This window comes from Pelodiscus sinensis, chromosome 21, assembly GCF_052426305.1.
Source record: "Pelodiscus sinensis isolate ZL-2025 chromosome 21, ASM5242630v1, whole genome shotgun sequence".
NCBI lineage: Eukaryota > Metazoa > Chordata > Testudines > Trionychidae > Pelodiscus > Pelodiscus sinensis.
Genome location: NC_143072.1, coordinates 27,876,287 through 27,903,012, shown reverse-complemented (window position 1 = coordinate 27,903,012; position 26,726 = coordinate 27,876,287). Strand labels below are relative to the sequence as shown.

At 49.1% G+C, this 26,726-nt stretch overlaps 1 protein-coding gene across 6 annotated transcripts in view; it reads left to right on the top strand.

The window, feature by feature from the left end:
- Positions 1 to 26,726, top strand: part of SMG6 (SMG6 nonsense mediated mRNA decay factor) — a 157,527-nt gene that overhangs the window by 29,894 nt on the left and 100,907 nt on the right. For all 6 annotated transcript variants that reach the window (XM_075904436.2, XM_075904437.2, XM_075904442.2 and 3 more), the window contains exon 9: positions 21,383 to 21,444. In XM_075904436.2, coding sequence (XP_075760551.2) covers positions 21,383 to 21,444 — 62 coding nt within the window. The remainder of the gene's footprint in view (positions 1 to 21,382; positions 21,445 to 26,726) is intronic.

Sequence of the window (26,726 nt, the reverse complement as noted above, 5' to 3'; positions counted from 1 at the left end):
CATCTCGCTTAGGCTTCAAGCTGTTCTCACTTTTTCCTGTTTGTGCAGGGCTACAATGGTTTTTACAAGAGCCTGACGAGAACAATAATATCTGCGTGGCAGAAGTGCGAGGCTCCCTGGTTGACTGCCTTATGGGGAGCCCAGGCAAAGAGTGGCCCTGTTGATTGGGGAGCTGAGATCTGGAAAGTAACTTGAGGCAAACCTGGCTTCTATTTCCTGTTTAAATAGTACAGTCCGGACTCAAAGCACCAGCCCTTTGATGCAGCAGGCTCTGTTCATTGTCTCCTCCCACTGTGCTCTTGGAGCACAGCTCTTTGAAAGGTGAGAGGTCACCCAGCATGTGTGCACTGGGAAACGTGCTGGACTACACTCACCACTTGCATGAGCGCCCCAGAAATTGTTACCTCAGGACTGATGCTTTTAATCCTTGTGAGATGTTCACTCACAGCCTGCACCATCTCTACCCAAAATCACTGAGAGGGGTAATTCGGCTAAGTCCCTGACCGCCATGGACCCTCGTGTTCTTGCCTCATGCTGAGGTGCTTCAGAGAGGTGTGGGGTGTGTTCTCTCAATGTGGGTGACTCCTGGTTCTTCGACAGTGCATGAGCCAGGGCTGGGTCATGCTCCCCACAGGGCCTTGTACTAGACCATTTGGGTGGGAAGGGGCTTAGCTGTCGTCCTTACTGCATCACATTGAATTAGATCAATTGCGCTGAAGTGCTAGTCCGGAGAGGAGCGATTTCTGGGGAGAGGACACCAGGTATTAGCAGGAGGCCAAGGGCCAGCTTCCCAAAGTTTTTCCTCTCTCTTCCTCACTATACAAGTGGCAGACTCCTTGAATTCTCTTCCCTTGGCCCCACTAGAGACTGGCTTCCTGATTTCTCTTTTCTACCACCCCAAGCAGAGTCCCAGCTCCACCCCCACAGGCTTGCAGGAAGCTTTTTGGTTTTGGTTACTCACTTGTGGAGGTCAGGTCAAGGTCTGGGTTTTTTCCTTTGTGTTTAGGAAACAGTTTACACATTGTGTGTCAGGAGCAGGCCTAGTGCAGGTGACGTGTGACAGGGGCTTTTCATCCTGTTACTTGCTGGACTTGAGTTAGTTTCTTCTTTGTCTCCCCACTGTCATTTTTCTCTTGGTTGGCAGCGTGAGCACCTCTGAGTGCATCCCCCAGCCTGCAAACTCTCCACCTCCTAACGTGACCTCGGTCACCAAACCACCCTGGCCTTTATTTTTACTCGCGCTGTTTTGTTTAGAGCTGTGATGTTGGTTTCTTTCCTCTAACAGAGAGAGGCCTCCTCTTGGGAGGAAGCAGAGTGTGCCAGGCTGCAGTTGAGGCTGGTTAAACACTAAAACCACATTCCTAGCCTCTCTGGGCTTGAGACGTGACATAAGCCATGCAGCTAGCACTGGCTTCTGGTCCCCTAGACTGCCAGTTGCACACCTTCCCAGGCTTGCACGGAACTCTGTCTTTTTTTAGTTACGTTTTTTTATTTGAAAATATTTGTAAAGCCCCCCTCTCTTGTCTCAGCTGCACCAGAGATCCCCAGAATCTCCAGGCCTGGACTCTTGATCTCTCCCATGAGCCTTCCCAAATATGCTGCTGAGAACTGCCACAGCTCACCAATATAGCCTGTGTGCATGTCAAGTAGAACCCACATATTGCTCTCCAGCCCACTTGACCTTTCGTCACTACCCAGAAAATGAGCGCTCAGTTACTAGTAAAAATTTCCAGAAGTTGGTATTGATTTTTCAGTCCATGTTGGTGGATTTTTTTTTTGTAGTGTGAGGACCTAGGTGGGGACTTTCCTTCCAGCTGTGGGCATCTGGAACATTATGGTGCCTTGGGAAGGTGCCTTTGTGAGGGGCTGTTCTTACATCCCCTGTGTTCAGAAAGGCTTGGACATGCAGGTAGAGTCCTAAAAACACCTTTCTAGATTTTAAAGCAGATGCAACCTTCCTGAAAGCCCCTTTCCCTGTGACTCACTCTATCTTCATTTCTTTCCCATCATTGCTGAGTAGCCAGGGATTTGTGTGCGGCCAAAGCCCCCTCCTCATTCCAGCCAGCAGCTGCTGCTGCTGCGTGAGTCTTTCCCTCCAGAGTGAGTTTGCTGGTTCTGGGCTCTGGAGGGGGCATTGCTGAAGATAGGAGGGAATTTGTGGTGTAGGCCTAGCTATGGTAGAAATTGGCTGTGCTGGGAAAGGGACTAAAGGACAGAATGGTCTAATGCAGTGGTCCCCAATGCGGTGCCCGCGTGCGCCATGGTGCCCGCCGGGGCATGTACGGGTGCCCGCTGACTGATCTGGGCCGGCCCCGCCCCCGGCACATGGGCGGCCCCTGCTCCGGGGCGCGGCACATGTGTGGCCCCGCCCCTGGGCGCCCGGCAGCCCCAAAAGATTGGGGACCACTAGTCTAATGGGAGTGTCATGAGAGTGTTTAGTACATTTCCCAGTGTGGGGCAGGCTCAACAGTGCTTCTTATGATGTTTGTCATTGGTCTAGGAGCCTGTGTACGTGGTCCTGGCAAAGCACACTAACTGTTGCGCTCTCACTGCCCTGTTTAGACCCTGCTGGCGTGCTCTAATTGGTATCCAGTTCATGTTAACAGTCCTGTTTCAGACCTTTTCAGCTGCTAGGACAGACAGACCTGGTTTTCCAGAGACTTGGTCCTCCTGACAGCTAGATTGAATCTCAGGTGATACATGTTCCAGGGCCTAATCCTGGGTTTCACAGAGGCATCAGTCTTTGAATTGAATCCCCTCCTCACCACACTGTTTATGTGCTGCTACTGGGTAGGTTCTCATCCAAGGAAGAGGTGAGCCTTTCCGCTTGAGCTCTCCTGACAGCACCAGTATGATACTGCACAACAGTATTTTCCTCGAAGTTCTTACTCTACTGCAGAGTGAGGGAGAGTCCTGTCTCTTGGGCTCCTTTCCATTCTGTCTTTGTGCTATATAACAAGTGGGGTGATAACCTAGAAGGGGGACTCTGGCAGCCACCCCTTGGAAATGGCTATTCAAAACATTGGCCCCTTCCTTTGATTCTTTCCTTGGAAAAACCTTAAAATCACACTGGATTCTCGTCCAGGCCCCTGCACTTCAGGCAGGACTAAGTATTACTCCTCTTGGGTTTCTCCCAGTTAGAAATTGGGTCACCAGTAGAGATGTTAATTTTCGTTTGACATGTGAACTGATTAAATGCTAGGTTAAGCATGGTGCAGATGTGGGGCTGCTCCAGCCTGGCCAGGCCCAGTTGAATTTCCCCCGTGTGCAGCACTATGGGCCTGGCTGGACTGGAGTAGACCCCAGCCCATATTGAGCAGGGGGCTGCTCTGGCCCAGCTGGGCTGCTCATTAACTGGTTACCCATAAGCATCACCTGATAAGGGTGATACTTCACAGGTAACCAGTTAACTGGTTAACCCTTTACATCCCTAGTCACCAGTTGAACAGCACCGCTCTAAGAAGTGCAGGTCTAGCACAGAGCTCATAAACAAATGAGACAATCTATCGATCCTATCCTAGAGAAGGCTAAATTTTGACTTGGTCACACTCTGTACGCATGACACAGGGAGAGTCTGACTATAAAAGCATCTTTAATCTATCGACAACATAACAAGATCTAACTGCTTGAAACTGAAGCTAGAAAAATTCAAGCTGGCGGTAAAGTGCCCATTTGTAGCCGTTGGAACCACTCGGGATTCTCCATCACTTGGATGTTTCTCTGGGAAAGCTCTGCTCTCGCACAACCACCAAGTTACGGGCTGGATTCAGGGACCGGGGGAGGTTCTGTGGACTGGGCTGTTCAGGAGTTCAGATGAGATGATTGCAATGATCCTTTCTGATTTTTAAAATCTGTTAAATGTGTCCCTCACATGCTTCCCAGGATTACTGTTCAATCCATGATTGTTTGGATCTGCGGAGTCAGTGTCATTGGAAGGAGGGCGCCTCCTGTTAGGGGCAGCCAGCTGGTTTCAGTAGTGTTTGCTGGGTATGAGTTTGTCTGGAGCACTGACTGCAGCTGCCAGTGTCGCTTGTCTTGCGGATGCCAGTGCCCGCTGCATTGCCACGTGTCCCAAACAGCTAGGGATGTTAGAGGGATAAATTGAATAATCATGTCATCTCATTGAATTATTCGATAGTCACCGGGGGCAGGGCCGGCAGCCAGTCTGCTCCTGGCCCCATTCCCAGGGTGCCCCCTGCCATCCCATGGAGCGGCCTCTGTGGCGATTCTGGGCCTGCTGCAGACAAAGGCTGCTCTGCAGTGGCAGCAGCCCCTGTCCATGAGGCATCTGAGCTTGCCGCAGATGGGAGCTGCACTGGCATGCAGCCCTTTTCCATGCGGCAGCAGCCCCTGTTCATGGGAGGCCCAAGCTCCCCACGGACAGAGGCCTTCCCCTGCCCTCCCTCCTTACCTGTCCATGCTGCTGCCTTTGGTAGAGGCAGCATTGCAGGGGGACAAGTAGCTCCTCAGACCCAGTGCTCAGGTAGAGCCGGCTTCTAAGCTGATTCTCCCCAAGCACCAGCTCCTGCCTGCCCCCCCTTGCTATCTCTGTGGGAGGCAGCAAAGGGGGGATAGGTGGCTCTGCAGAGCCAGCATGTGAGGAGAGCTGGCTTAAAAACTGTCTTCCTGTGTGTGCTGGCTCCTGCCTGCCCCCCTCACCCTCTGTGCTGCTGCCTATCAGGGGCAGCAGGGGTAGGGGAGAGGCAGCTCTGCAGACCTGGTGCTCATGGGGAGCCAGCTCTTAAGCTTAAAAGCTAGCTCCCCACAGACTCCTGTTCCTGCCTCTACCCTCCCCCTTGCTGCCTCTAATACAGAGGCAGCAAGGGTGGGGAGTGTGCGTAGTCGTTAAGATTGTTAAGCCTAGACTTATCAGTTAATTGTGTAGCCCACTACACCTTGGCATCCCTACAAACCACCTGCAGCACCAGCACCAACTTGTATAGAACTCTCCTTTTAAGGTTAACCTGACACCTTGTCCAAGGAGTATCTGTAATCTTTGTTTTAAGAGTAGCCAGTGCTGGGAAGGAGAAAACTGGGTGCTGATTAATATATTCCAGTGTATGTATTGGTCAGGTACATTTGGTGGCTCAGAAATGGCAAGAGCTAATGGAGTTTCAACTGACTGGATCATTTTGCTGCCATGCCCTGTGTACAAACTCTGCTCATTTCCCATCAGCCTTGCAGTGGGACCTGTTGGTGCCCTGAGGGGGGGTTGGAAGGCTTGTCTTTTTCAATGGAGCTTCTCTAAGTGTTTCTGCTTCCATTGTTGAGATAATGACTTAGGGCCGGGAACAAAGGAGAATTCTGTATCCATTTGATGATGTTGGAGAATTTAGTCAGAATATAATTAGCTGGTGGTGGAATTTGGCCACAGTGCTATGGTTAACGCATATATTCTTGCAAAAGTTGTCATGTCATCTTAAAGCTTCCTTGGTTTTATATCTCATATAAAATATAGCCCCTCTAACAACACAGTGCCCACCAGTGCCTTGTTTGGGTTTGTAGGAAAAGGGAAAAGCACCTGCTACTATTTGTCCAGCACCCTCCAGCTCCCTGTTTCTTTCCAGGTTTCTACAGGCATGTTAAGAAGAAGAAGGTGATCAGAGAGGGTGTGGGGCCCCTACTGGATGAAGGAGGTAACCTAGTGACAGATGATGTGGGGAAAGCTGAAGTACTCAATGCTTTCTTTGCCTCTGTATTCATGGACAAGGTCGGCTCCCGGACTAACGCGCTAAGTGACACAAGATGGGATGAAGATGGACAGCCCTCAGTGGGTAAAGAACAAGTTAGGAACTATTTAGAAAAGCTAAATGTACACAGATCCATGGGTCCAGACTTAATGCATCCGAGGGTTCCGAGGAAGTTGGCAAATGTCATTGAGGAGCCTTTGGCCATTATCTTTGAAAAATCGTGGAGATCGGGAGAAATCACAGATGATTGGAAAAAGGCAAATGTAGTGCCCATCTTCAAAAAAGGGAAGAAGGACGATCCAGGGAACTATAGGCCAGTCAGTCTTACCTCAGTTCCTGGAAAAATCATGAAAGGGATCCTTAAGAAATCTATTTTGAGGCACTTGAAAGAGAGGAAAGTGATTAGGAATAGTCAGCATGGATTCACAAAGGGCAAGTCATGCCTGACCAATCTGATTAGCTTCTATGATGAGGTAACTGGCTCTATGGACATGGGTAAGTCAGTGGATGTGATATACCTTGACTTTAGCAAGGCTTTTGATACGGTCTCCCACAATATTCTTGCCAGCAAGTTAAGAGAATGTGGATTGGATACATGGAGGGTAAGATGGATAGAAAACTGGCTAGAAGGCCGGGCCCAGCGGGTAGTGATCAACGGTTTGATGTCAGGATGGTGGTCGGTTTCTAGCGGAGTGCCCCAAGGTTCAGTTCTGGGACCGGTTTTGTTCAATATCTTTATTAATGACCTGGGTGAGGGGATGGATTGTACCCTCAGCAAGTTTGTAGATGACACTAAGCTAGGGGGAGAGGTAGATACGCTTGAGGGCAGAGATAGGGTCCCGAGTGACTTAGACAAATTGGAGGATTGGGCCACAAGAAATCTGATGAGGTTCAACAAGGACAAATGCAGAGTCCTGCACTTGGGACGGAAGAATCCCAAGCATAGTTACAAGCTGGGGACCAACCAGCTAAGTAGTAGTTCTGCAGAAAAGGACCTGGGGGTTACAGTGGATGAGAAGCTGGATATGAGTCAACAGTGTGCCCTTGTAGTCAAGAAGGCTAATGGCATATTAGGTTTCATTAAGAGGAGCATTGCCAGTAGATCCAGAGATGTCATTATTCCCCTTTATTTGGCTCTGGTGAGGCCGCATCTGGAGTATTGTCACGTTCTGGACCCCCCCCCCCCCCACACACACACACACACTACAAAAAGGATGTGGACACATTGGAGAGAGTCCAGTGGAGGTCAACCAAAATGATTAGGGGGCTGGAGCGCATGACCTATGAGGAGAGGCTGAGGGAGTTGGGTCTGTTTAGTCTGCAGAAGAGAAGAGTGAGGGGGGATTTGATAGCAGCCTTCAACTTCCTGAAGGGAGGTTCCAAAGAGGATGGAGAGAGGCTGTTCTCAGTAGTGACAGAGGGCAGAACAAGGAGCAATGATCTCAAGTTGCGGTGGGAGAGGTCCAGGTTGGATATTAGGAAAAACTATTTCACTAGGAGGGTGGTGAAGCACTGGGATGGGTTACCTAGGGAAGTAGTGGATTCTCCATCCCTAGCAGTGTTTAAGTCTCAGCTTCATAAAGCCCTAGCCGGGTTGATTTAGTTGGGATTGGCCCTGCCTAGGGCAGGGGGCTGGACTTGATGACCTTCTGAGGTCTCCTCCAGCTCTATGGTTCTATGATTCTATGATTAGTAAGGTAACATTTGTAGCGTTTTGAAGATACTAAGGGCTGTATGAACATATTATTTCCATTGATCATCTCCCGTTCAAATCGTGCCCAGGTCTGACCCTGGTTAGTTTGGCATGTGATAAGATCTCAGGCTGGCTGTACCACTATAGTGGCTACTGCTTCAAAAACTGGTTGGATACCATGGTTCTAGAGCATGATGGAAGGCCTAGCAGAGTGTCCACCGAGCAGGCAGAATCTCATTGTCCCAGCAGGATGCCTGGCTGAAATTCCTGATCAAGGAAGCTGTGCTTCAGAAAAGACTGATGCCACTAGTGGCTGGTCACAGATAAATCCACCAGTCTCTAAGGGTGCATCTACATTACACAGTAAACTTAAGATAAGATACGCAATTTGAGCTATGAAAATTGCGTATCTTATCTCGAATCTGTTTCAAAATTTGGCACATCTACGCAGCACCAAATTTCGAAAACATGCTATTACGAGCCATTCCTTATCTCGAGTGCAACGAGGTTTACTGGGATGGCAAAATAGCACGCCTGTTATTTCGAAAAATATTTTGAAATAATGGGCAGCTTGTGCAGACACAGGGTAGCTGTGCAGGGTAAACGCACCCCACGTGTTCAGGACAGATGTAAATGTTTTGGAACTGAGATGGGTAGTTTAGGGTCCTGCAGCCAATGCCCTTTACCACTGAGATCACCCTAGACATGGGGTGGGCAATAATTTTAGAAGGGGTCCACTTCACAGATTTTTGAAGTAGCCCCGGGCCACCCCAGAAAGGTACCAGAAAGGATGGGGCCTTGAGAGGAAGAGGTGGACCAGGACAGTTACTGTGCTCCCTCGTCCACAGACCTTGATTGGCCTGGGGGCGGGGAAGCACGTGAATTCTTTGGCACCATGTGCCCCTGGTGGCAAGAGGAAACTTTGTGCGCTCCCTCGATTGGCCTGGGGTCAGGGGAGCAGCAGGGCGACCATGAGCCGGATCATCCAGCTTGACGGGCCAAATCCAGCCCGTGGAAGCTCTTACCCATCCCTGCCCTAGACCTAAGAGAGCTGCTGGCTCTCTCTCAGCCTCCTGGTGGCGGTGGTGTGTTCTCTTCATGCAATCTTGCATCTGGTGTCTCTTGATTAATGGACCTGTCTCTCACAGCCCATATTGATTCTGACACTGCTTTCTGCTCCACAGCTTTGCTGCTGTTGAGGAAAGTTTGCTGTACTTGATGAAGAACAGATACAGAAATTTAGTTCCAAACCTGAAGGAACAATTTTTAACTTGAAACAGTTTTTCCTTGGGAGTTGATGCGCCAGAATCCTTCCCTTATTTGGTGCCTTGTTCCCAGCTGGGGCTGTTGCTCAGGTGCCAGAGCTTTGCACTCATTCTGGCTCCTTGCAGCAAGCCAGATGGATCTTTGCTCATGTAGCAAGCTGGCTCCCCCGGCTCCTCCATCAGTTCCTGCCACTGCCTTTCTTGTCACCCTGACGGTGGTTGCTGCGCTGGCTGGAGACATGTTTTGAGACGTTTCTTGAGCAGCACAAAGTCTCTTGAAATTGAATCTTTTTCTCCCCTTTTCTGACTTGAGACTGTTGAACCTTCACTTCAGCTGTCTTACCAGCTCTAAAAAAGACAAGGGAGGCAAGGTAATGTCTTTATTGGACCAGCTTTTGTAGGGGAGAGAGACAAGCTTGCGAGCGCCACACATCTGGCCTGCAGAAGAGGTCTGCAGTACTTGAAAGTTTGTCCTGTTCACCAACAGAAGTTGGTCTAATTAAAAAAATATCCTTACTCTTGTCTCTGCCAGTACTAAGCTGTTTGGTAAAGGCTCTGAGCATCACCTGGGCATTCTCATTGTTCCATCTCTGATTTAAGCTGACTTGTCCACCGTGTCTAACTAATACTGGTTTCCTTAGACTTCTTCCAGCTGTTAATCAATGCAGATCCCTTGCATGCGAACACATCCCATTTGCTTGGTGGGACACCTTATGAAAGCTGCATGTATACAAGTAGGCAGCTTTGTCTGGTGGTGTTACCTCTTCCTGTGAGGCACTAGTCTGTCTTCACATACTGACTCAAGACATCTTAAAGAGCTGTTTCAGCTTCTGGTCCTAACTATGTGCAAGGTCTCCCCTCTTCTGACTGACTAGGTGGTTTGGCTTTATAACTGGTTCTTTCACTGTATGCTCATAACTTCTTTGGACACTTTTGTGTTTCTGGGATGGCCACTACTGAATTGTCAAACCCCTGCTCTATGGTAGCATTCCCTGAAATGCTTGTAATTCCATCCATAGGGCCAGACAGACAGGCAGAACTGCAGGGTCTTAATGCGTGGATGAAACAATTGTGTTTGCAGGGGGCATTTAGGGTTACTGTATTAGGAAAGGGGAAAGGAAGAGCATATGAGGGAAGGATGGGCTCCACCTAAATCAGATTGCTGATATGTAAGATAAAAGAAGTTCAGAGTTTTTAAACTAAGGCCTGGAGGAAAACCAACATGTATGGAGGAGCATGCAGTTTGGACAGATGCAGCCCTTTGGGGAGTATTTATTAAATGGGATACTTTGCTTCCTAGTGCAGAGGAAAGGATAGAAGTTGATAAAGCACACATAGGAACTGAAAAGATTCTGTCAAATGAAAGAGAATCCCATTCAGTTACATCACATGTACTAAATATTGACACATTTTCGAAGTGCTTGTGAACAATTGCAAGAAGTTGAGTGTATTAAATGAGGATGTTGTTGTCATAGGCATTAAAGGAACTTGATGGAATGATAATTAGTAAGGTATAAAATACATAGGAATCACAGAGTAGGTCATGCTGAGGGATGGGAGAGTGGCATCACTTGTGAAATGAAGCATAGAGTGGAATCTGAGTTACAAATTTACAAGTCGACCACAGGCTAGGTTTGGTATCAGAAGTTTACAGTCAGGCAGAAGCAGAAAATCTCCTTCCCTCCCAAAAAGCAAATACAAGACAGTACTCTCAATTTGTTAGTAGTTTATGTTTAAAGCTTAAAATTTTTGACAGGTTAAGGAAAATGTGTTTGCTTAACTTAGTATACAGGCAGTCCCCGGGTTACGTACAAGATAGGGACTGTAGGTTTGTTAAGTTGAATCTGTATGTAAGTCGGAACTGGCGTCCAGATTCAGCCGCTGCTGAAACTGACCAGCGGCTGACTACAGGAAGCCCGAGGCAGAGTTGCTCTGCCCCAGGCTTCCTGGAATCAGCCGCTGATCAGTTTCAACAGGCTGAATCTGGACGCCAGTTCCGACTTACATACAGATTCAACTTAAGAACCCCAGACGTCCCCAAGTCAGCTGCTGCTGAAACTGATCAGCAGCTGATTCCAGAAAGCCCGGGGCAAAGCAGCTCTGCCTCAGGCATCCTGTAGTCAGTGCTGGTCAGTTTCAGCAGCGGCTGACTTGGGGACGCCTGGGGCAGAGCAGCTGGGGTGCTGCTGGGTTGGTCCAGTAGCGCCGAGGAACGGCGCTACTGGACCAACCCAGCAGCACCCCAGCTGCTCTGCCCCAGGCGTCCTGATTCAGCCGCTGCTGAAACTGACCAGCGCTGACTACAGGATGCCTGAGGCAGAGCTGCTCTGCCCCAGGCTTTCTGGAACTGACCAGCAGCGGCTGAATCAGGACGCCTGGGGCAGAGCAGCTGGGGTGCTGCCAGGTTGGTCCAGTAGCGTCCAGAGCGGGACCAACGGGCAGCGCCCCAGCTGCTCTACCACAGGCGTCCGGAGAAAAGCCTGGTCTGCTGGGGGGGGGGGGGGGGGACTAGCTGCCCCCCCCCCTCAGCAGACCAGGGAGATGCGGGCGGCGGACCGAGACGCACCGTGGTCCTGCCACCCGGGTCCTCCGCATCTCCCTGGTCTGCTGGTCTCCAGCAGACCAGGGAGACGTGGAGCAAAGCTGCGGAGCACGTGGGCAGCGGGACAGCCGCGGCGCGTCTGGGCTGTCCTGCTGCCCGCGTGCTCCACGGCTTTGCTCAGCGTCTCCCTGGTCTGCTGGGGGGGGGCTCCTCCCCTCCCCCCCCAGCAGACCAGGGAGACGTGGAGCAGCTTTTCTCGCCCCGGAGGACGCGGGCGGCGGGACCGCAGCGCATCTGGGCGTCCCGCTGCTCCCGTCCTCCGGGGCGAGAAAAACCCCGTTCGTAACTGCGGATCCGACATAACTCAGATCCGTGTAACTCGAAGACTGCCTGTAGTTAAAAACAGGTAAAGTTTCAAAGCTGTGTTAAGTCAATGTTCTTTTGAAAGAACAACCATAATGTTTTGTTCAGTTAGGAACAACCACCATTCCTGAGGTATTTATAGCTCTGAAGTTCTATATAGTAAAAATCTAAAATGTATCAAATAGTACTGTAAAACCTCAATGGATAGTAATTCCATGCTTGACGAATACCGAGTATACCTGTAAGAATATACCACTAACCACCTGGCCAGGATAGTAATGGTGATTTTGAAATGCTTATGGCAATTAGAGAGGCTCCAAAAAACAGATACCCCAGTAACAGTAGGGAATTTCAGTTATCCCCATACAGACTGGGAACATGTTACCTCAGGATGGGCTGCAGAGATCAAATTTATGTGCACCATTAATGACTACTTTTTGGAGCAGCTAGTCCTGGAACCCACAAGAGGAGTGGCAATTCTTGATTTAGTCGTAAGTGAAGCACAGGATCTGGTCTAAGAGGTGAATATGGCTGAACCACTAAGTAATACGGACCATAATGCAATTAAATAGAACATCATTGTAGGGGGAAAACACCAAAGAAACCCATTACAGTAGCATTTAACTTCAAAAAGGGGAACTACATAAAAATGAGGAGGCTTGATAAATGGCAATTAAAAGAGTGAAATGCCTGCAAAAGCTGCATGGAAACTCTTTAAAAAATACCAAAATAGAGGCTCAAATTATATGTATACCGCAAATTTTAAAAAGGCAGTAAGAGGATCAAAAAAACCAGTATAGCTAAGCAACAAAGTAAAAAGTGGTTAGAAATAAAAAAATTATCTTTTAAAAATTGAAAGTCAGATACTACTGAGGAAAATAGAAAGGAGCATAAACTCTGGCAAGGCAAATGTAAAAGTATAATTAGACCGGTGAAAAAAGAAATTGAAGAGTAACTAACATAAGACAAAAACTAATAATAAACATTGTTAAGCACATCAGAAATAGGAAGTCTGCCAAACAAACAATGGGGCTATTAGACTATTGAGATACTAAAGGAGCACTCAAGGGAGTCAAGGCGGCTGTAGAGAAACTCAGTACGTTTTTCCATTGGTCCTCACTGTAGAGGATGTGAGGAAGATTCCCACACCAGAGCCATTCTTTTCAGATGACAAATCTGAGGCTCTGTCTAAGATTGAGGTGTGAGTAGAGACAGTTTTGAACAAATTGATCAATTAAACAGTAAGAAGTTACCAGGACCAGATAGTATCACCCAGGAGTTCTGAAGGAACTCAGATATGAAATGGCAGAGCTTCTAACCATGGTAAGTCATATATCATTTAAATCAGCATCTTTATCACGTGACTGGAAGATTGCTCATGTAGCACTGATTTTGAAAAAAGGCTCCAGAGGTGATCTTGACATCTATAGGCTAGTAGGCTTAAGTTCAGTACCAGGCAAATCAATTGAAACTGGAGTAAAGAACAGAATTATCAGGCACATAGTTGAATATGATTTCTTGGGGAAGAGCCATGCTGTTTTTTGTAAAAGGAAATCACACCCTCACCACTCTTAGAATTCTTTCAGGGTGTCAGCTACTGTGGATGAGGGTGAGCCAGTGGATATAGATAGAGTCCTTGCTCTTTCAGAAAGTCTTTGACTCACCAAAGACATAAGCAAAGGAATCAGCAATAGGATAATAGGGGAGGTCCCATCAAGGATCAGTAACTGGTTAAAAGATGGGCGGGGGGGAAGCTAGGAATAAATTGTCAGTTTTTATAGTGGAGAGAGGTAAATACTAGGATTGCCTAAGGATCTGTATTGGGACCCATGCCCGTCAACATATTCATAAATGAGCTTGAAAAAAGAATATAAACAGTGAGGTGGCAAAGATTGCAGACTATAGAAAATCAGTCAAGCTAGAAGTATTAAGTCCAAAACTGACAGAAAAGAGTTTACAAAGGGACTTCACAAAGCTGGGCAACAAAATGGCAGGTGCTTCAGAGGGGGAGCCGAGTTAGTCTGTAACAGGAAAAACTTAACAAATAGTCTAGTAACACCTTCGAGACTAACAAAACATGGAGATGGTATCATGAGCTTTCGTGGGCACAGCCCACTTCTTCAGATGACCAGAGTGTTGGAAGTCCAGATCCAAAAATAAATAAGGGAAAGGGGGGGGGGGAGGAGAAAAACGACAGAAAGGGAGGGGAAAAAAGAGATACAGTGAGTAGATGGTTCAAGTAGTTACAAGAGGCTGTCAAGAACAATTAAAACCTCCATTTGTTTGCTTGGTTGGTTAAGTAGGATGTGGAAGGTAGTGTGTGAGCCAGCTGATGTCCCTGTTCATTCCATTTGTATAAGAATTAAACTTGTAAATTCTTATGCAAATGGAATGAACAGGGACAAAATGGCAGATGAAATTCAGTGTTAATAAATACAAACTAATGCACATCAGAAAACATTATTGTAACAGTACTTACCAACTCTTGAGGTCTAAATTAGCTGTTACCACTCAAGAAAGAGATGTTGAAGTCATTGTGGACTTTTCTCCTTAAACATCTGCTCAGCATGCAGCAGCAGTCAAAAAGGCTAAGAGAACATTAGGAACCATTAGGAAAGACCCAGATAATAAGACAGAAAATATGACAATGCCACTATATAAATCTATGGTATGCCCTTATCTTGAATAGTGCATGCAGTTCTGGTCACCCTGTCTCAAAAAAAGATGTCTTAGAATTGGCAGAGGTACAGAGAAGGGAACCAAAATGATTAGGGAACAGCTTCCATGTGAAGAGAGATGGAACATACTAGAACTGTTCATCTTAGAAAAGAAGCTTTTGTAAATGGGGGAGATATAAAAGAAGTCTGTAAAATCATGAATGGCTTGGAGAAAGTGGGTAGAGAAGGTTATTTTCCCTTCACATAACAAAAAAATTGGGTGTCACCCAATGAAATTAATAGGTAGCAGGTTTAAAACAGACCAAAGGAGGTATTTCTTCACACGACACGTTGTCAGTCTGAGGAATTCTGACGGGATGTTGTGTTCAAGTAAAATTGGGTTCAGAATAGAGATGTAATAGAGTAGCCATTTAAATGGTTAACCAGTAAACATGAGCTTATTGTTTACCATAACAGTTACACACACTGGCTCCAGGCCCTGCTCCCGGGGAGCTATCTGCCACCTTGAGCTGCTAGCTGTGTATCAGAGCCTGCAGCACAGGGTGGCAGACTGTTCCCTGGGAGCGGGGTCGGGAGCCAACTGCCACTCCATGCTGCGGACTCTGTAGTAGAAAGCTTGTACTTCAGAGCATGCAGTGTAGAGCCGTGTTAAAAAGCAGGTAATTAAGTAACTCTGTAACCACTGAAAATCTGCAGTGTTTATACGCGGCGAGCTCTGTAGTACAAAGCTTATACTGCACAGCCAGCTCCCTGGGAATGGGGCAGCAGTCGGAAGCCGGCTCCTGGTGCACACTGACTGCCGGCCCTGCTCCCAGTGAGCTGGCTGTGAAGTATAAGCTTTGAACTACAGAGCCCACAGCGTATAAACACTTCAGATTTTCAGTGGTTACAGGGTTATTTAATTACCCGCTTTTTAACATGGCTAGTTCAGAAAGAGCTAGATAAGTTCATGGTAGGTATCAGTTGTCATTGGCTGGGACAAGCAGGAATAAAATCTGTGCTCTGGATCCCTAAACCACTGACTGCCAGAAACTAGGACTGGACAAAGGGACAGATCACTCGAGAAATTGCCATGTTCTGTTCATTCCTTCTGAAGTATCTGGCACCAAACACTGTCAGAAGCAGGATACTGGGCTAGAAGGACCCTTTGACTCAGTACAGCCATTGTATTTGTACTCTGAAGGTCATTGCATTTTCCCCAGAGAGTGCTGCACACCCAGTGCCATTTCACTGGTACCTGACTGGGGCTGCTAGGACCTCCGTGTGGCTGGGTTACGGTGTACCTGGCTGCTCGCTCCTGGAGGCAGCCCGCTGCAGAGTGCAATAATCTGTATATTCAGGGAACTTGCTCTTCCCTTTGATCTGGAAGTGTATGGCACATACCATATAAAGAGTCTGCTTTCACAGCCTCTCTCCCCAAAGCACTTTGCAGAAGCCTCTTGTGGCACTCTCTGCCCTTCAGCACTGAAGGCTGCTAGGAGCTTTGAGGAAGTTACAAGGAAGAGAATCCTTTGAGCCCTGCTAACTGTGCTTTGCCTCTGCCTGGGTCCCTGGGCTGTATTCTGTGCCTCTGGGTCCGAAGCTCATCACCCTGGGTTTGGGGAAGTGTTCCCTGCCCCCACATGGCAGAACAGCAGGTGAGGTGACTTCTGCTTTCCCCAGCCCCCCAGGCCTGCTGCTCAGTGGAAGTCACTGTTCCCTATTGCTGCAAAAAGCAGCATTTGACTGGATGAGCAGGAGGGTTCCCAGGGACTGACTGGCAGGTGAGTCACAAGGGGAAGAGTCATTCGGAGAGGAGCCCAGTCAAAGCAGCCAGTGGCCTGAGGTTGAACTCTGCAGCTTTCATATCAGTGTCAAGTGATTAGCTCATCAAACGCTGGGGGGTAGAAGTTGTGCTGAGACAAGTGCAAGAGGTGCTGCCCAGAGGTGCAGCTACCACAAGCACATGTAGACTCCTCTCTGCCCAGGCCTGCCAGGTGGCTGGTGCTGCAGATGCTGGCTAGTGTATACCATGCTGTTTCCCCAAGGGGTTCGCTGCGCATTCTTGCATCCACTTCCTAGAAACAGTCACCATGGCCACGTGGGGCCCACTTAGCACATGGACTGTCCTTGGGGCCGTAGGTGGGAGCAGCCCTAGCATTGCTCTGGACCGCAGCTTGGTGCTCCCTGCTGGAAGGAGTGGAGCTGGGAAGCTGCTTACTCCCCTCCCCCTTCCTCTGAAAAGGCTGGTTCATGCTGTGTGGGAAGAGTCTGGTACATGGTTCCCCAGGGTGTGCATGTGTCATTTTCCACTCTCAGTGGGGCGGGTTGCCACTCCCCCACTGCCAGTAAATGGGTGCAGTGGCTACAGGCTGAGAATTTTTGGGGGCTGTGGTTTGGGAGTGGGGCTGGAGGAAAAGAGCTTTTGTGCGATCCCACCCTATCTTCCCCACCCCTTTCTCATTTACATGCAGCCTGCAAACAGGGTCTGGTACAGCTGCCGTGAGAACATTGGGCATGTGTGGGGGGGACATGATAGCGGTTTTCAAATATCTAAAAGGGTGTCACAAGGAGGAAGGAGAAAATTTGTTCCTCTTGGTTACTGCGGACAGGACAAGGAGTAATGGGCTTAAAGTGCAGCAGGGGAGGTTTAGATTGGACATTAGGAAAAAATTCCTAACTGTCAGGGTGGTCAAATATTGGAATAAATTGCCAAGGGAGGTGGTGGAATCTCCCTCTCTGGAGATATTTAAGAACAGGTTGGATAGACATCTGTCAGGGATGGTGTAGATGGAGCTTGGTCCTGCCTTGAGGGCAGGGGGCTGGACTCGATGACCTCTCGAGGTCCCTTCCAGTCCTATGATTCTATGCTGGGGAGCGGGCAGGTTGATGGAAGCAGGACCTGGGCCAGTCAGCTTATTCCCTCTCCTCAAGGATTCTGGAGGTGGCAAATTCTCTCCCATGTCTCCAGCACCCAAGCAAGCATGCAGGGTAGGGGGCTCGGCTGCCCATTTGTGCTCTGGATTCATCTCTTTGTGGGCAGAGAGACTTACCCCAGAGACGGGGTTTCCTTAACGAGGGCATATGGTAGGACCTGGGAGGCTCCAGCCAGGATGCTGGGATACCCCAGTGGTAACATACTTCCTACAAGCTTTCTCCTGTCTGTCCAAGTGCCTTGCCTTAAATGCTTCCTTTTCTGGCCTTAGCACCCCAGAGCTGTGTTGCTGGCACCCCAGAGCTGCGTTGCAGGCAACGGAGAGGCTGCCTATGCTGTGCTTTATTTAAACTTGCCAGGCACAATGAATTAGGGCCCTCACTGAACATTGCTTGCTCTGATCTCTGTTGCTCTTCACCCTGCTGACCCGGTATTCCTCAAGTCTGATCCAGCATTCCCCATAAGCTGTGTGCTTATGCAGCCGCTCTGGAGAGATGGCCAGTGACGTTCCAATGCAACACAAGGGGTTCTTCGGAGCTGCAGTAAGATGGCTAATGAGTGAGTGAAAGCCCCGGTTGCAGGGCCAGTATAATTGGTCTAGGGCTTCTTATGAGCCCAGGAGCGACACTGCAGCAAGGCATCTTTCTCCTGCCTGGGTTCTGAGGGGATTCAGGTTAAGGCCAGTTTTACCCAGTTGAGCAGCCCCACTGCACGGGGCTTGCCGTTCAGTAGGTGTAGGCCACAAGGTGATTAGTGTCAAAGCTGGGACCGTCATGCCATGGCAGATACCCACTCGTTCCACACTTGTACAGGCACTCCAGCACTGCCAGGCTACTGCCAGAAATTCACGTCTGGGCTAGAAGCTGAATCTTTACCCTAGGGGATGGGGCACTGTGCTGGGACTCAGGAGACCTGGGTTTAATTCCTGGCTCTGCCAGTGGCCTGCTGGATGACCATGGACAAATTGCTTCACTCCCTGTGTTTCCTCATCTGTAAAATAGGGACAGAAAGAGTGCCCTCCTTTGAGACTGAAAGGTGGAAAGCACTAGAGGAGAGCGAGGGGTTGTTACTGGTTTCCTGGCCACTGTCTCTTCTCCAGAGGGTGGAGAGTTTGGGTCGATGTCATTGTCTCCTGCGACAATAGCACTGTGTCTGTCCATAGTCCCTTTTTTACTGGGATCTGAGAGCTTTACAAATGAGCCTCACAGTATCATGTGAATAAGAAGGGTAAGATATATATATATATATATATAATATAGAGTGTTCGGTGTATCCTGCCTTGTAATGCAGCCACGTCTTGGGCGAAGCACAATAGCTGTTTAACCACACACAGCAATGTCTAGGGCAGTTTAGGGAAGGGAAGAAGGCCAATATTCAAATGAACTTGCAGAGAGAGTTTTTTTTTGAGCAGCAGGATGTAATTTACATCTGATGCTTCCTGCAGGCACCCAGGGTTGGGCTGCATCTCACTACCAGTTGCCTTCTTGTGCCTGCTGTGGATCCCAGTCTCCACTAGCCAGGGACAACATCTCATGCAGGCTCTCTGTCCTGGTGCAGGCACACTCCAACCCACTCTGTCTCAGGAGTAGACAGCTCAATCCACAGGGAATTTTCTGAATTTACAGATCTGCTACTCACAAAGGAATAGAACATGTCAGTTCACCAGTTTATTCACCTCAGAATCACTGCTCTGCTTACCACAGTGCTTTCCAACCTTTTTACACCCAAGATCACTTTTTAAATGTCAGGGCAAGCCAGGATCTGCCTCATCCTTTCTCCAGGACCCCACCCCTTTCTTGAGACCCCACCCTCTCCAAAGCTTTCCGTGGATGATCCATTGCTAATGGAAACTCACCCTTAATTACATAATTACACCTGAGCCATTTTGCTAGTGCTGCAGCTGGGGAGAACGGTTTAATTTAAATTATTAAACAGATTAAGCGTTTTAACTTTCTCATGTTAGTTTATCAAACTTCATTTTAAATAAAGTAAAATATTAATTTGTCCCACACAAAAGGTTTCAGTGTTTTCTTTATTCACGGCAGGGGTGGGGAATCTTTTTTGTGTTGGGGGTCGCTGACCCACAGAAAAATCACTTGGGGACCACACAAATGAGAAGCAAGAAAGCGCCTCCCAAACTCCCCAACCCTCACTGATGTGGCCCCCAACTGAGACTCCTCACTCCTCTGGTGCTCCAGCCCCACGGAGTGAGGGGAAGGGACAGGGAGGACTGAGGTTCAGGGCTTCCCATAGGCCAGATTTACTTTCGTGGGGTTCCAGAGTTAGTGGATTTTGTGGACCTGCTTAGGCTCTGGGGTGGGAACAAAAATGAGGGGCTCAGTGTGCGGGTGAGAACTGCCAGTGAGTGGGATAGGGTTGCAGGATGTGGGGGGGAAGTGGGGTGCAGGACAGGTGAGGAGGGCAGGGTCTGGAAGGGAGTGTGGCAGCAGGAGAGGGGGTGGGGGTACGAGAGGGAGTTTGGGTACAGGAGGGGTCTGGGGGAGTAACGCAGAAAAGGTGAGGGGGTGAGAATGCTGCCAAATAGCTAGTTGGAGAGGGAGGCAAAGGGGGGGGGGGAGAGAGTAAAGGAAAGTACAGCTTCTGCAAAGTAAAGTATTCTCCTCCCCCCCCCCCCCATCTTCCCTCTTCTCCAGCTTTGCTACCCTCGGCCCCATGATACCCCCCCCATCCTGATCCCCTGCATCGCCCTGTGACCCTCAGTGCAACCGCTGCCCCTCCCATCCTGCCCCTGCATCCACCGTTGCTGCCCCCACATCCCTGTGTCCCCAGCACACTCGCTGGCAAGGCAGCAGCACTGGGACTTGCAGCCTCCTGGAGTAGGGTTAGGGAGGGGCAATCTCTTCCCTGCCTGGCCCAGCCCTTTGCCTGCAGGTAGCAGTGCTGGGCCTGGGGTTGGGGAAGGCAGAGCCCAGGTCTGGCTCCAGCCTGGCCAGACGCTGGGGAAGGGAATCCCCAACCCCCCACACCCCACAGGGAACAGCATAGCGTAGCCCAGTCCCCGGCACCGCCACGTGTGCCGGCTGCCCAGCCCCGGCTCTGTGGAGCAGGCCCAGCCCCTCCCCTTCCTGGAGTAGGAGACAAGAGCCGGGGCCTCTTCCTCCCACCCCCAGCCAGCAAGTTAACAAAGAGGGGCAGCCACCTGGGCAGCTGCCCCTCTGTGCTCTAGCCCAGTGGGAGATTCAAGAAGAAATCAGTAGCATGATGGAAATGAATGGTTACATATTTGAAAAATCATAGCATTCATTCTAAAGCCTAGACATAGCTAACAGGTTACGTTCAGGTCCTGTAGAGTTTAGCCTACCCCAAAGTTTTTCTCCTAGCGTTTTACAGCCTGGTTGGCTGTGATCCTTGGTACATAAGATGTGGATGCTGGCAGCTTGTCTTGTGTAAAGTCTACAAGATACGCCCATGTATAGTCCATCAGTCCATTTTCTGTACTTGTAAACTCATGAGCTACCTGTGAAACACTTCCACGGGGACATAGAAACAGCTCCCTGTCTAGCAGGTGATGGATGGAAGGAGTGCCCAGAGAAGGCATTTGTCTCTGCTACAGCCTTCATAACTTCCAGAAATACCCTCCTAGGTCTTGCAGGATCCGAGAGGCCTGCAAACATGCTGTTTATCTTCCTCTAGCTTCTATGTCACTTCCTGATTCTCTGGTAAAGATCTGGCATGCCTGGGAAGAGAGAAACCTGCAGGGTCCTTGTTTCAGATGGGGCTAGAGGATATGAGGGCTTTATTCAGGTAAGTGGTAGCGATGTGTTGAGCAGTGCAGTGCAGAGCATAGCAAGCAGCCATGTAGCTGTTGCTGTTACTCTTCCTGGGTGTTGCAAAGATTCCCACCATTGAGCTGAGTCCAAGGTACATGTCTACTTATGCAATAAAACCATCTGCACCTTTGTGGCTGTTTTGTTTCTAGCTAATCTTGGGCACTGTTCAGTCCAAGTTGGTGGTTGTGATGGACACAGTAGCCAGCAGAGGGTGCTGTGTGCCCATCCAGCCTGCTCAGTTTGGCTTTATTCTCCAGCTGTTTGGCACTTGCCCTGTGCCTATGTGCATAGTGTTTGTGAGAGTTCGGGTATGTCCATTTGGTTCCCATCTGCAATGCCCACCCCCACATCCAGGCCAGGCTATTCTCTCACCAGAGACGCTGTTAATGTACAGGAAATCAGAGAGTGTTTAATTGTTTTCTCCTCTTTTTTTTTTTCCCATGCAGCTGAACAAAAGGTTCATCCTCAGTTTTCTCCATGCCCATGGGAAGCTGTTTACCAGGATTGGGTAAGTGTGCAGGATGTTTATTTTATTTTCCTACATTACAAGTCTTTTTGGAATTTAATATTGTTAGCAACTAGGCTGTGTTTGTAACTGAGGGCACAGGGTGTGAATTCTTGCAGGCCTAGCCTTCTGGTTCTTATTCTCCTTAGCTGCCCTCCAGTCCTGGGCTGGTTATTGTTTGGGCTCGTTCTCTTCTCACCCACCTCGAGGCTATGCCCTGTCCAGGCTGGGAACAGAGTACAGGCCTGGCCTTATGCTGTGGGCTCTGGGACTCCTAGGAGCAGCTTTGTATTTCCAGTCCCCTCCTTTGTACAGCTGTTCCCAGATTTGCCCACCGGATTTTTTCCCAGCAAAGAGGCTGCTTGCCTGGCTTCCCTGGGTGTCTCTGACTGCTCAGGTGGTTTTTTTCATTCCTGTCACTGCAGACCTGCTGTCCAGAAATGGTGAGACAAGCTTTATCCCTCAGTCACTTTGTCTCCTTTTCCCTGGAGGCCTGTTGGTTAAGCACTACTCATTTATAAACAGCGCTCTTAGCATATCTGTAATATTGGGGTACCAAATAATCAGATGGCCCTCCTTGAAATATAGCACGTCTGCTCTGTGGCGTCCTGCAAATCCGTGGATATCCACTTTCTAGCTGCAGGTATCTGCCTTTGCTTGTGTGCATTTGAATATCTGAGACTCATTTTTGTGGCTACTGATGAGGATGCAAAGGGTTAACTGGCCTAGCTGGAGCAGTACCCCTCCTGTAGTGCAGTTGGCCCAGCCCAAGCAGACCCTGCCCACAGTGCTGTGTGGTGGGCCTACCTGGAGCAGCCCAGGGTTCAATCAGTTAACTTTTTAAATAGGATTTGGCATCCCTAATAGAGATGCAGGTGCAGATACAAATTTTGTATCTTCACAGGGCTCTACTCATCAGGCCTGGGCTGGTCTAGAGAAGTGATTATTCCCCTTTATTCGGCTCTGGCGAGGCCACATCTGAAGAGTTGTGTCCAGTTCTGGGTCCCCCCCCCCCCCCCCCCCGAAAGGATGTGGACGCATTGGAGAGGGTCCAGCGGAGGGCAACCAAAATGCTTAGGGGGGCTGGATCACATAACCTATGAGGAGAGGCCGAGGGAGTTGGGTCTGTTTAGTCTGCAGAAGAGAAGAGTGAGGGGGGATTTGATAGCAGCCTTCAACTTCCTTATGGGAGGTTCCAAAGAGGATGGAGAGAGGCTGTTCTCAGTAGTGACGGATGGCAAAACGAGGAGCAATGGGCTCAAGTTACAGTGGGGGTGGTCTAGGTTGGATATTAGGAAAAACTATTTCCCTAGGAGGGTGCTGAAGCACTGGGCTGGGTTCCCTAGGGAGGGGGTGAAATCTCCATCCCCAGAGGTGTTTAAATCTCGGCTTGACAAAGCCCTGGCTGGGTTGATTGAGTTGGGGTTGGTCCTGCCTTGGGCAGGGGGCTGGACTTGATGACTCCTGAGGTCTCTTCCAGCCATATGATTCTATGACATCCCAGCTTGGAGGACTCACATCTGACCTAGGTGCGCAAGTGCAGTCTTTCCATGGTGTCTCTGTGAGTCATCTGAGCTGGGCCTGTTACTGTCAGATAACTCGGTGCTCAGTGCTTGTGTGTTTGCTTATCGTGCAGCATGCTCCGTCTCTTCTCTTGCTTCTTCGTGGTATTGTAACCAGGGTTCCCATGACTCCTACAGTTTCTGATAGGGCTGTTTGTTACTGGTTACCAGACTGAGACTTGTTAGAGCCCACAGAGAGAACCCCACACAGACCCCTGACTGGCTCATGATCCTGTCTCGTATAGCAAATTCTTCAGGCAATATAGTTTCTTGTTCTAGTAGGGCCTGTCTTTCCACCCTCCCTGGAGAAAGGGAATGTCTGTCTTATGGGCTGACGTATGTGTGCATTAGTAGAAGTGTTGAACACAAGCAGTGAGCTTTGCTTGTTCTAGAGCTGCAGTTCCTGCCCCAAGTAGCTCACATTCCAAACTGGCTGATCAAACTGTGCCTTTGAAGCCACAGCTGTCTGCAGTTTCTGGTGTCTTTCAGTTTGATTTGAGGATCTTCCCAACTCAGTGGGCAAAGTATGAGCCACTCTGGCCAATTCAGTGGAGAGCTGCTGATAGCTACCCAGACTGTGCCCTAGGGCACTGTTGATCTGAATGTGGGCAGCTCACTAGTGAGGAGTCAAGGAGCGGGATGTCCTCTTGAATGGAGAAACAAGGGCAGCTGGAAGATGTAGTAACTGAATGGTGTTTCTCTGCTTGAGGGCGTTGTGTCCACAGACCTGCCTGTCCCGAGCTCTGCTGGGTCCTGCTCAAGGCTGGGTGAGGGTTTGTGTGCTTCCCAGCAGGAGGGATTCATGGGGATATGGTGGTGATTGCTTGCAGATTTGTCTCCTGGGACTTTCATAAAATTAAGATGCAGCATTTTAGGAGGTCACTTCCCAGGACAGCCATTGAAAACATATCCAAGTCTGTTTAGTGACCGACTCTCTCATGTTCTTAAGGGAACTTGAATGTAAGTCCCGGGGAGGGAAACCCTTTGGTGCTAAACAGCATCTGTGCTTAGAACAGGTGAATGCTGAAAAATAGATCAGACCTACCGTTTGTGCTTAGGGCATTTACCTGTGGGTGACATGGGCCATGTTCTGAGGCATAATTAGAATATCTCACTGCTGAAGAGCAATGGGAGGCAGGTCAGCGAAGACTTCCATTCCACTGCTGCTCTTCTGAGCTCTGGGCTCACCACACATACTCCCCGATGTGCTAGAGTTATCAAAGCACAGCTGCATGGGTTGATGAACCCTCACTCCTTCGAGCCTTCCAGAGTCCCAACATGACAGTAAGGTTCATTTCCTTCCGTAAGAAAGGAATACGTTGGGGAGAACTCCACCCTGCAGAGGGAACCTTTGCCATGCTGAGACCTGGGCTTGCTTTGCGCTTACAGGTTCTGTGGTGACTTGACCGTGGCAAGAGACTGTATCGCAGTCTGGAGGCTGTTAAAAACACTCCTATCTCCCAAACGCCTCTTGGGAAAGGGAGGCTCAATGTCCTGTAAGGGGTCAGTCCCTTCTGCAGGGCTACAGACGAGCAGGGCTGTTGTAGTAGCCAGTATTTGATGCAACAGATGGTTTTGTGCTGCTTCTGCAGGCAGCATGCAGGGCATGGACTGTCCTGCTGCTGGGCTGGGTTGAGTTTCAAAACACACCCATGAAGCTCAGCCTTTGAAAGTAGAGTGAATTGCATCTGACACGATCCAGCCAGCCTCAAAGTATGTTGGGGAAGCCCCAAAACGTTGTCCTTGTGGGTTACCAGAAGCATCTCGTTCATCCAGCCTGTAGCCTTCTGACATTGCAAGGTCTGAGTTGGGGGGAGGACAAAGGAGATTGACACCTGAGCATGTCCCGCAGGCCCTGCTGCTCCAATCCTCTAATGCTGAAGCTGCTCCTGCTTCTTCCCGGATGATTTTCAGCTTTCCTGTGCATCTCTGGAAGGGTGCCCTGTGCCAGTGCTGACTGGAACTGGCAGTCATCCTGGAACACTGCCCTGGCATGGGCTCCTCACTAGGGCAGAACAACTTTCCAGAACAGTGTGGAGTTTGCTGGGGGAGATCAGAAGTAAGGAGTGAGCAGTAACAATCTTTCCAGTCCGCTAGTCTCTCTGGAGGATGTGAGCAAGAACTGGTTTAGACAGACATTTTTAAATCAGAAGACTTTTAGATAACGTGCATCCAAGAGCTTTAAAAGAGCTGGCTAAGGAGCTTGCTGGACCACTAATGTTGATTCTCAGAAAGTCCTAGAACACTGGGGAAGCTCTAGGAGAGTGGAAGCAGGCTACGGTGATACCAGTTTTTAAAAAGGTAAACATTTGTGATCATTATAGACCTGTCAGCCTGACACTGAGCCCAGGGAAGATAATGGAGCGTTTAATACAGGGACACAGTGAATAATAGGGATATAAAATCCCAATTAATCAGTTAACCTAACATTTAACTGGTTAACTTAATGGTTAAACTGTTAACAGACTAAGCGGGACCCCAGGTGGGAGACCGCTCCAGTCCCCCGCAGGGCTGGCTCCTGGCCCAAGCCACTAGCTGCATGGGACCAGCTGCTCCTGGGAAACCAGTTAACCATTACCTAGTAAGCATCACAAAGTAAGGATGATGCTTACCACGTAACCAGTTAACTGGTTACCCATTCACATCCCTAATTGTTAAATAATTAAAGGAAGGTAATGTAATTAACAAAATGAATTTATGGAAATAGAATCTGTCAAACTAACTTGATATTTTTATGAGGTTACAAGTTGGTCGATAAAGGTAGTAAGGAGTCTTTTAGCACCTTATAGACTAACAGATGTATTGGAGCATAAGCTTTCGTGGGCAAAGACCCACTTCGTCAGATGCAAGTGGGTCTTTGCCCACGAAAGCTTATGCTCCAATACATCTGTTAGTCTATAAGGTGCTACAGGACTCCTTGTCGCTTTTGCGGATCCAGACTAACACGGCTACCCCTCTGATACTTGATAAAGGTAATAGTTAGGGAAGTGAATGACTAGTTGCTCCTCCCCCCCGACAAACGCGCTTGCTGCCTCTATCATAAAGAGGCAGCAAGTGGGGGGGAGAAGAGGGGGGTGCTTCAAAGCAGCAGTGCCACATGGAACCTGGAAGTCACCAGCTGGCCCAGGCTGCTATCAGAGTTTCAAAGCGGCAGTGCCACATGGAGCCCAAGGTCAGCTGGGGACTCCACTGCTTACCTTGGGCTCCATGTGGCACTGCCGCTTTGAAACGCTGCAGGGAGCACGGGGCCAGCGGGGGACTGCTTGAGTCCCCCACTGGTCCTGTGTTCCCCGCAGCACTTTCACCTTTGAAGTGTAGCAATCACCCTGGGGCTATTGCTACACTTCAAAGGCAGAAGCGCTCTTATCAACTAAACAAATAGTCAATTAGCCAGTTAGTTGAAATTGTACATCCCTAGGAATAGTGCTGATGTAATATACTTAAACTGCTGCCTGGTGTTTGGCTTGGTACCACCTAGGGATGTTAAACAGTTAACGGGTGAGCATCCCGGTAAGTGTGAGCTTAACTGACCCTTGGCAGTGAACGCCACTGGCAGCCTCAAAGAGGTTGGCAGACTGAGCAGCAGGACCTCATGCCTGCAGCGGACTAGGCTGCAGGAACTGAGTCGAAATAGTTAACCTGTTAAGTTCTCTCGTTTAATGGGTTAACTGTTTTAATGTCTCTAATATCACTGAGCAGAATGAAAAGATTCTATCCTCACTG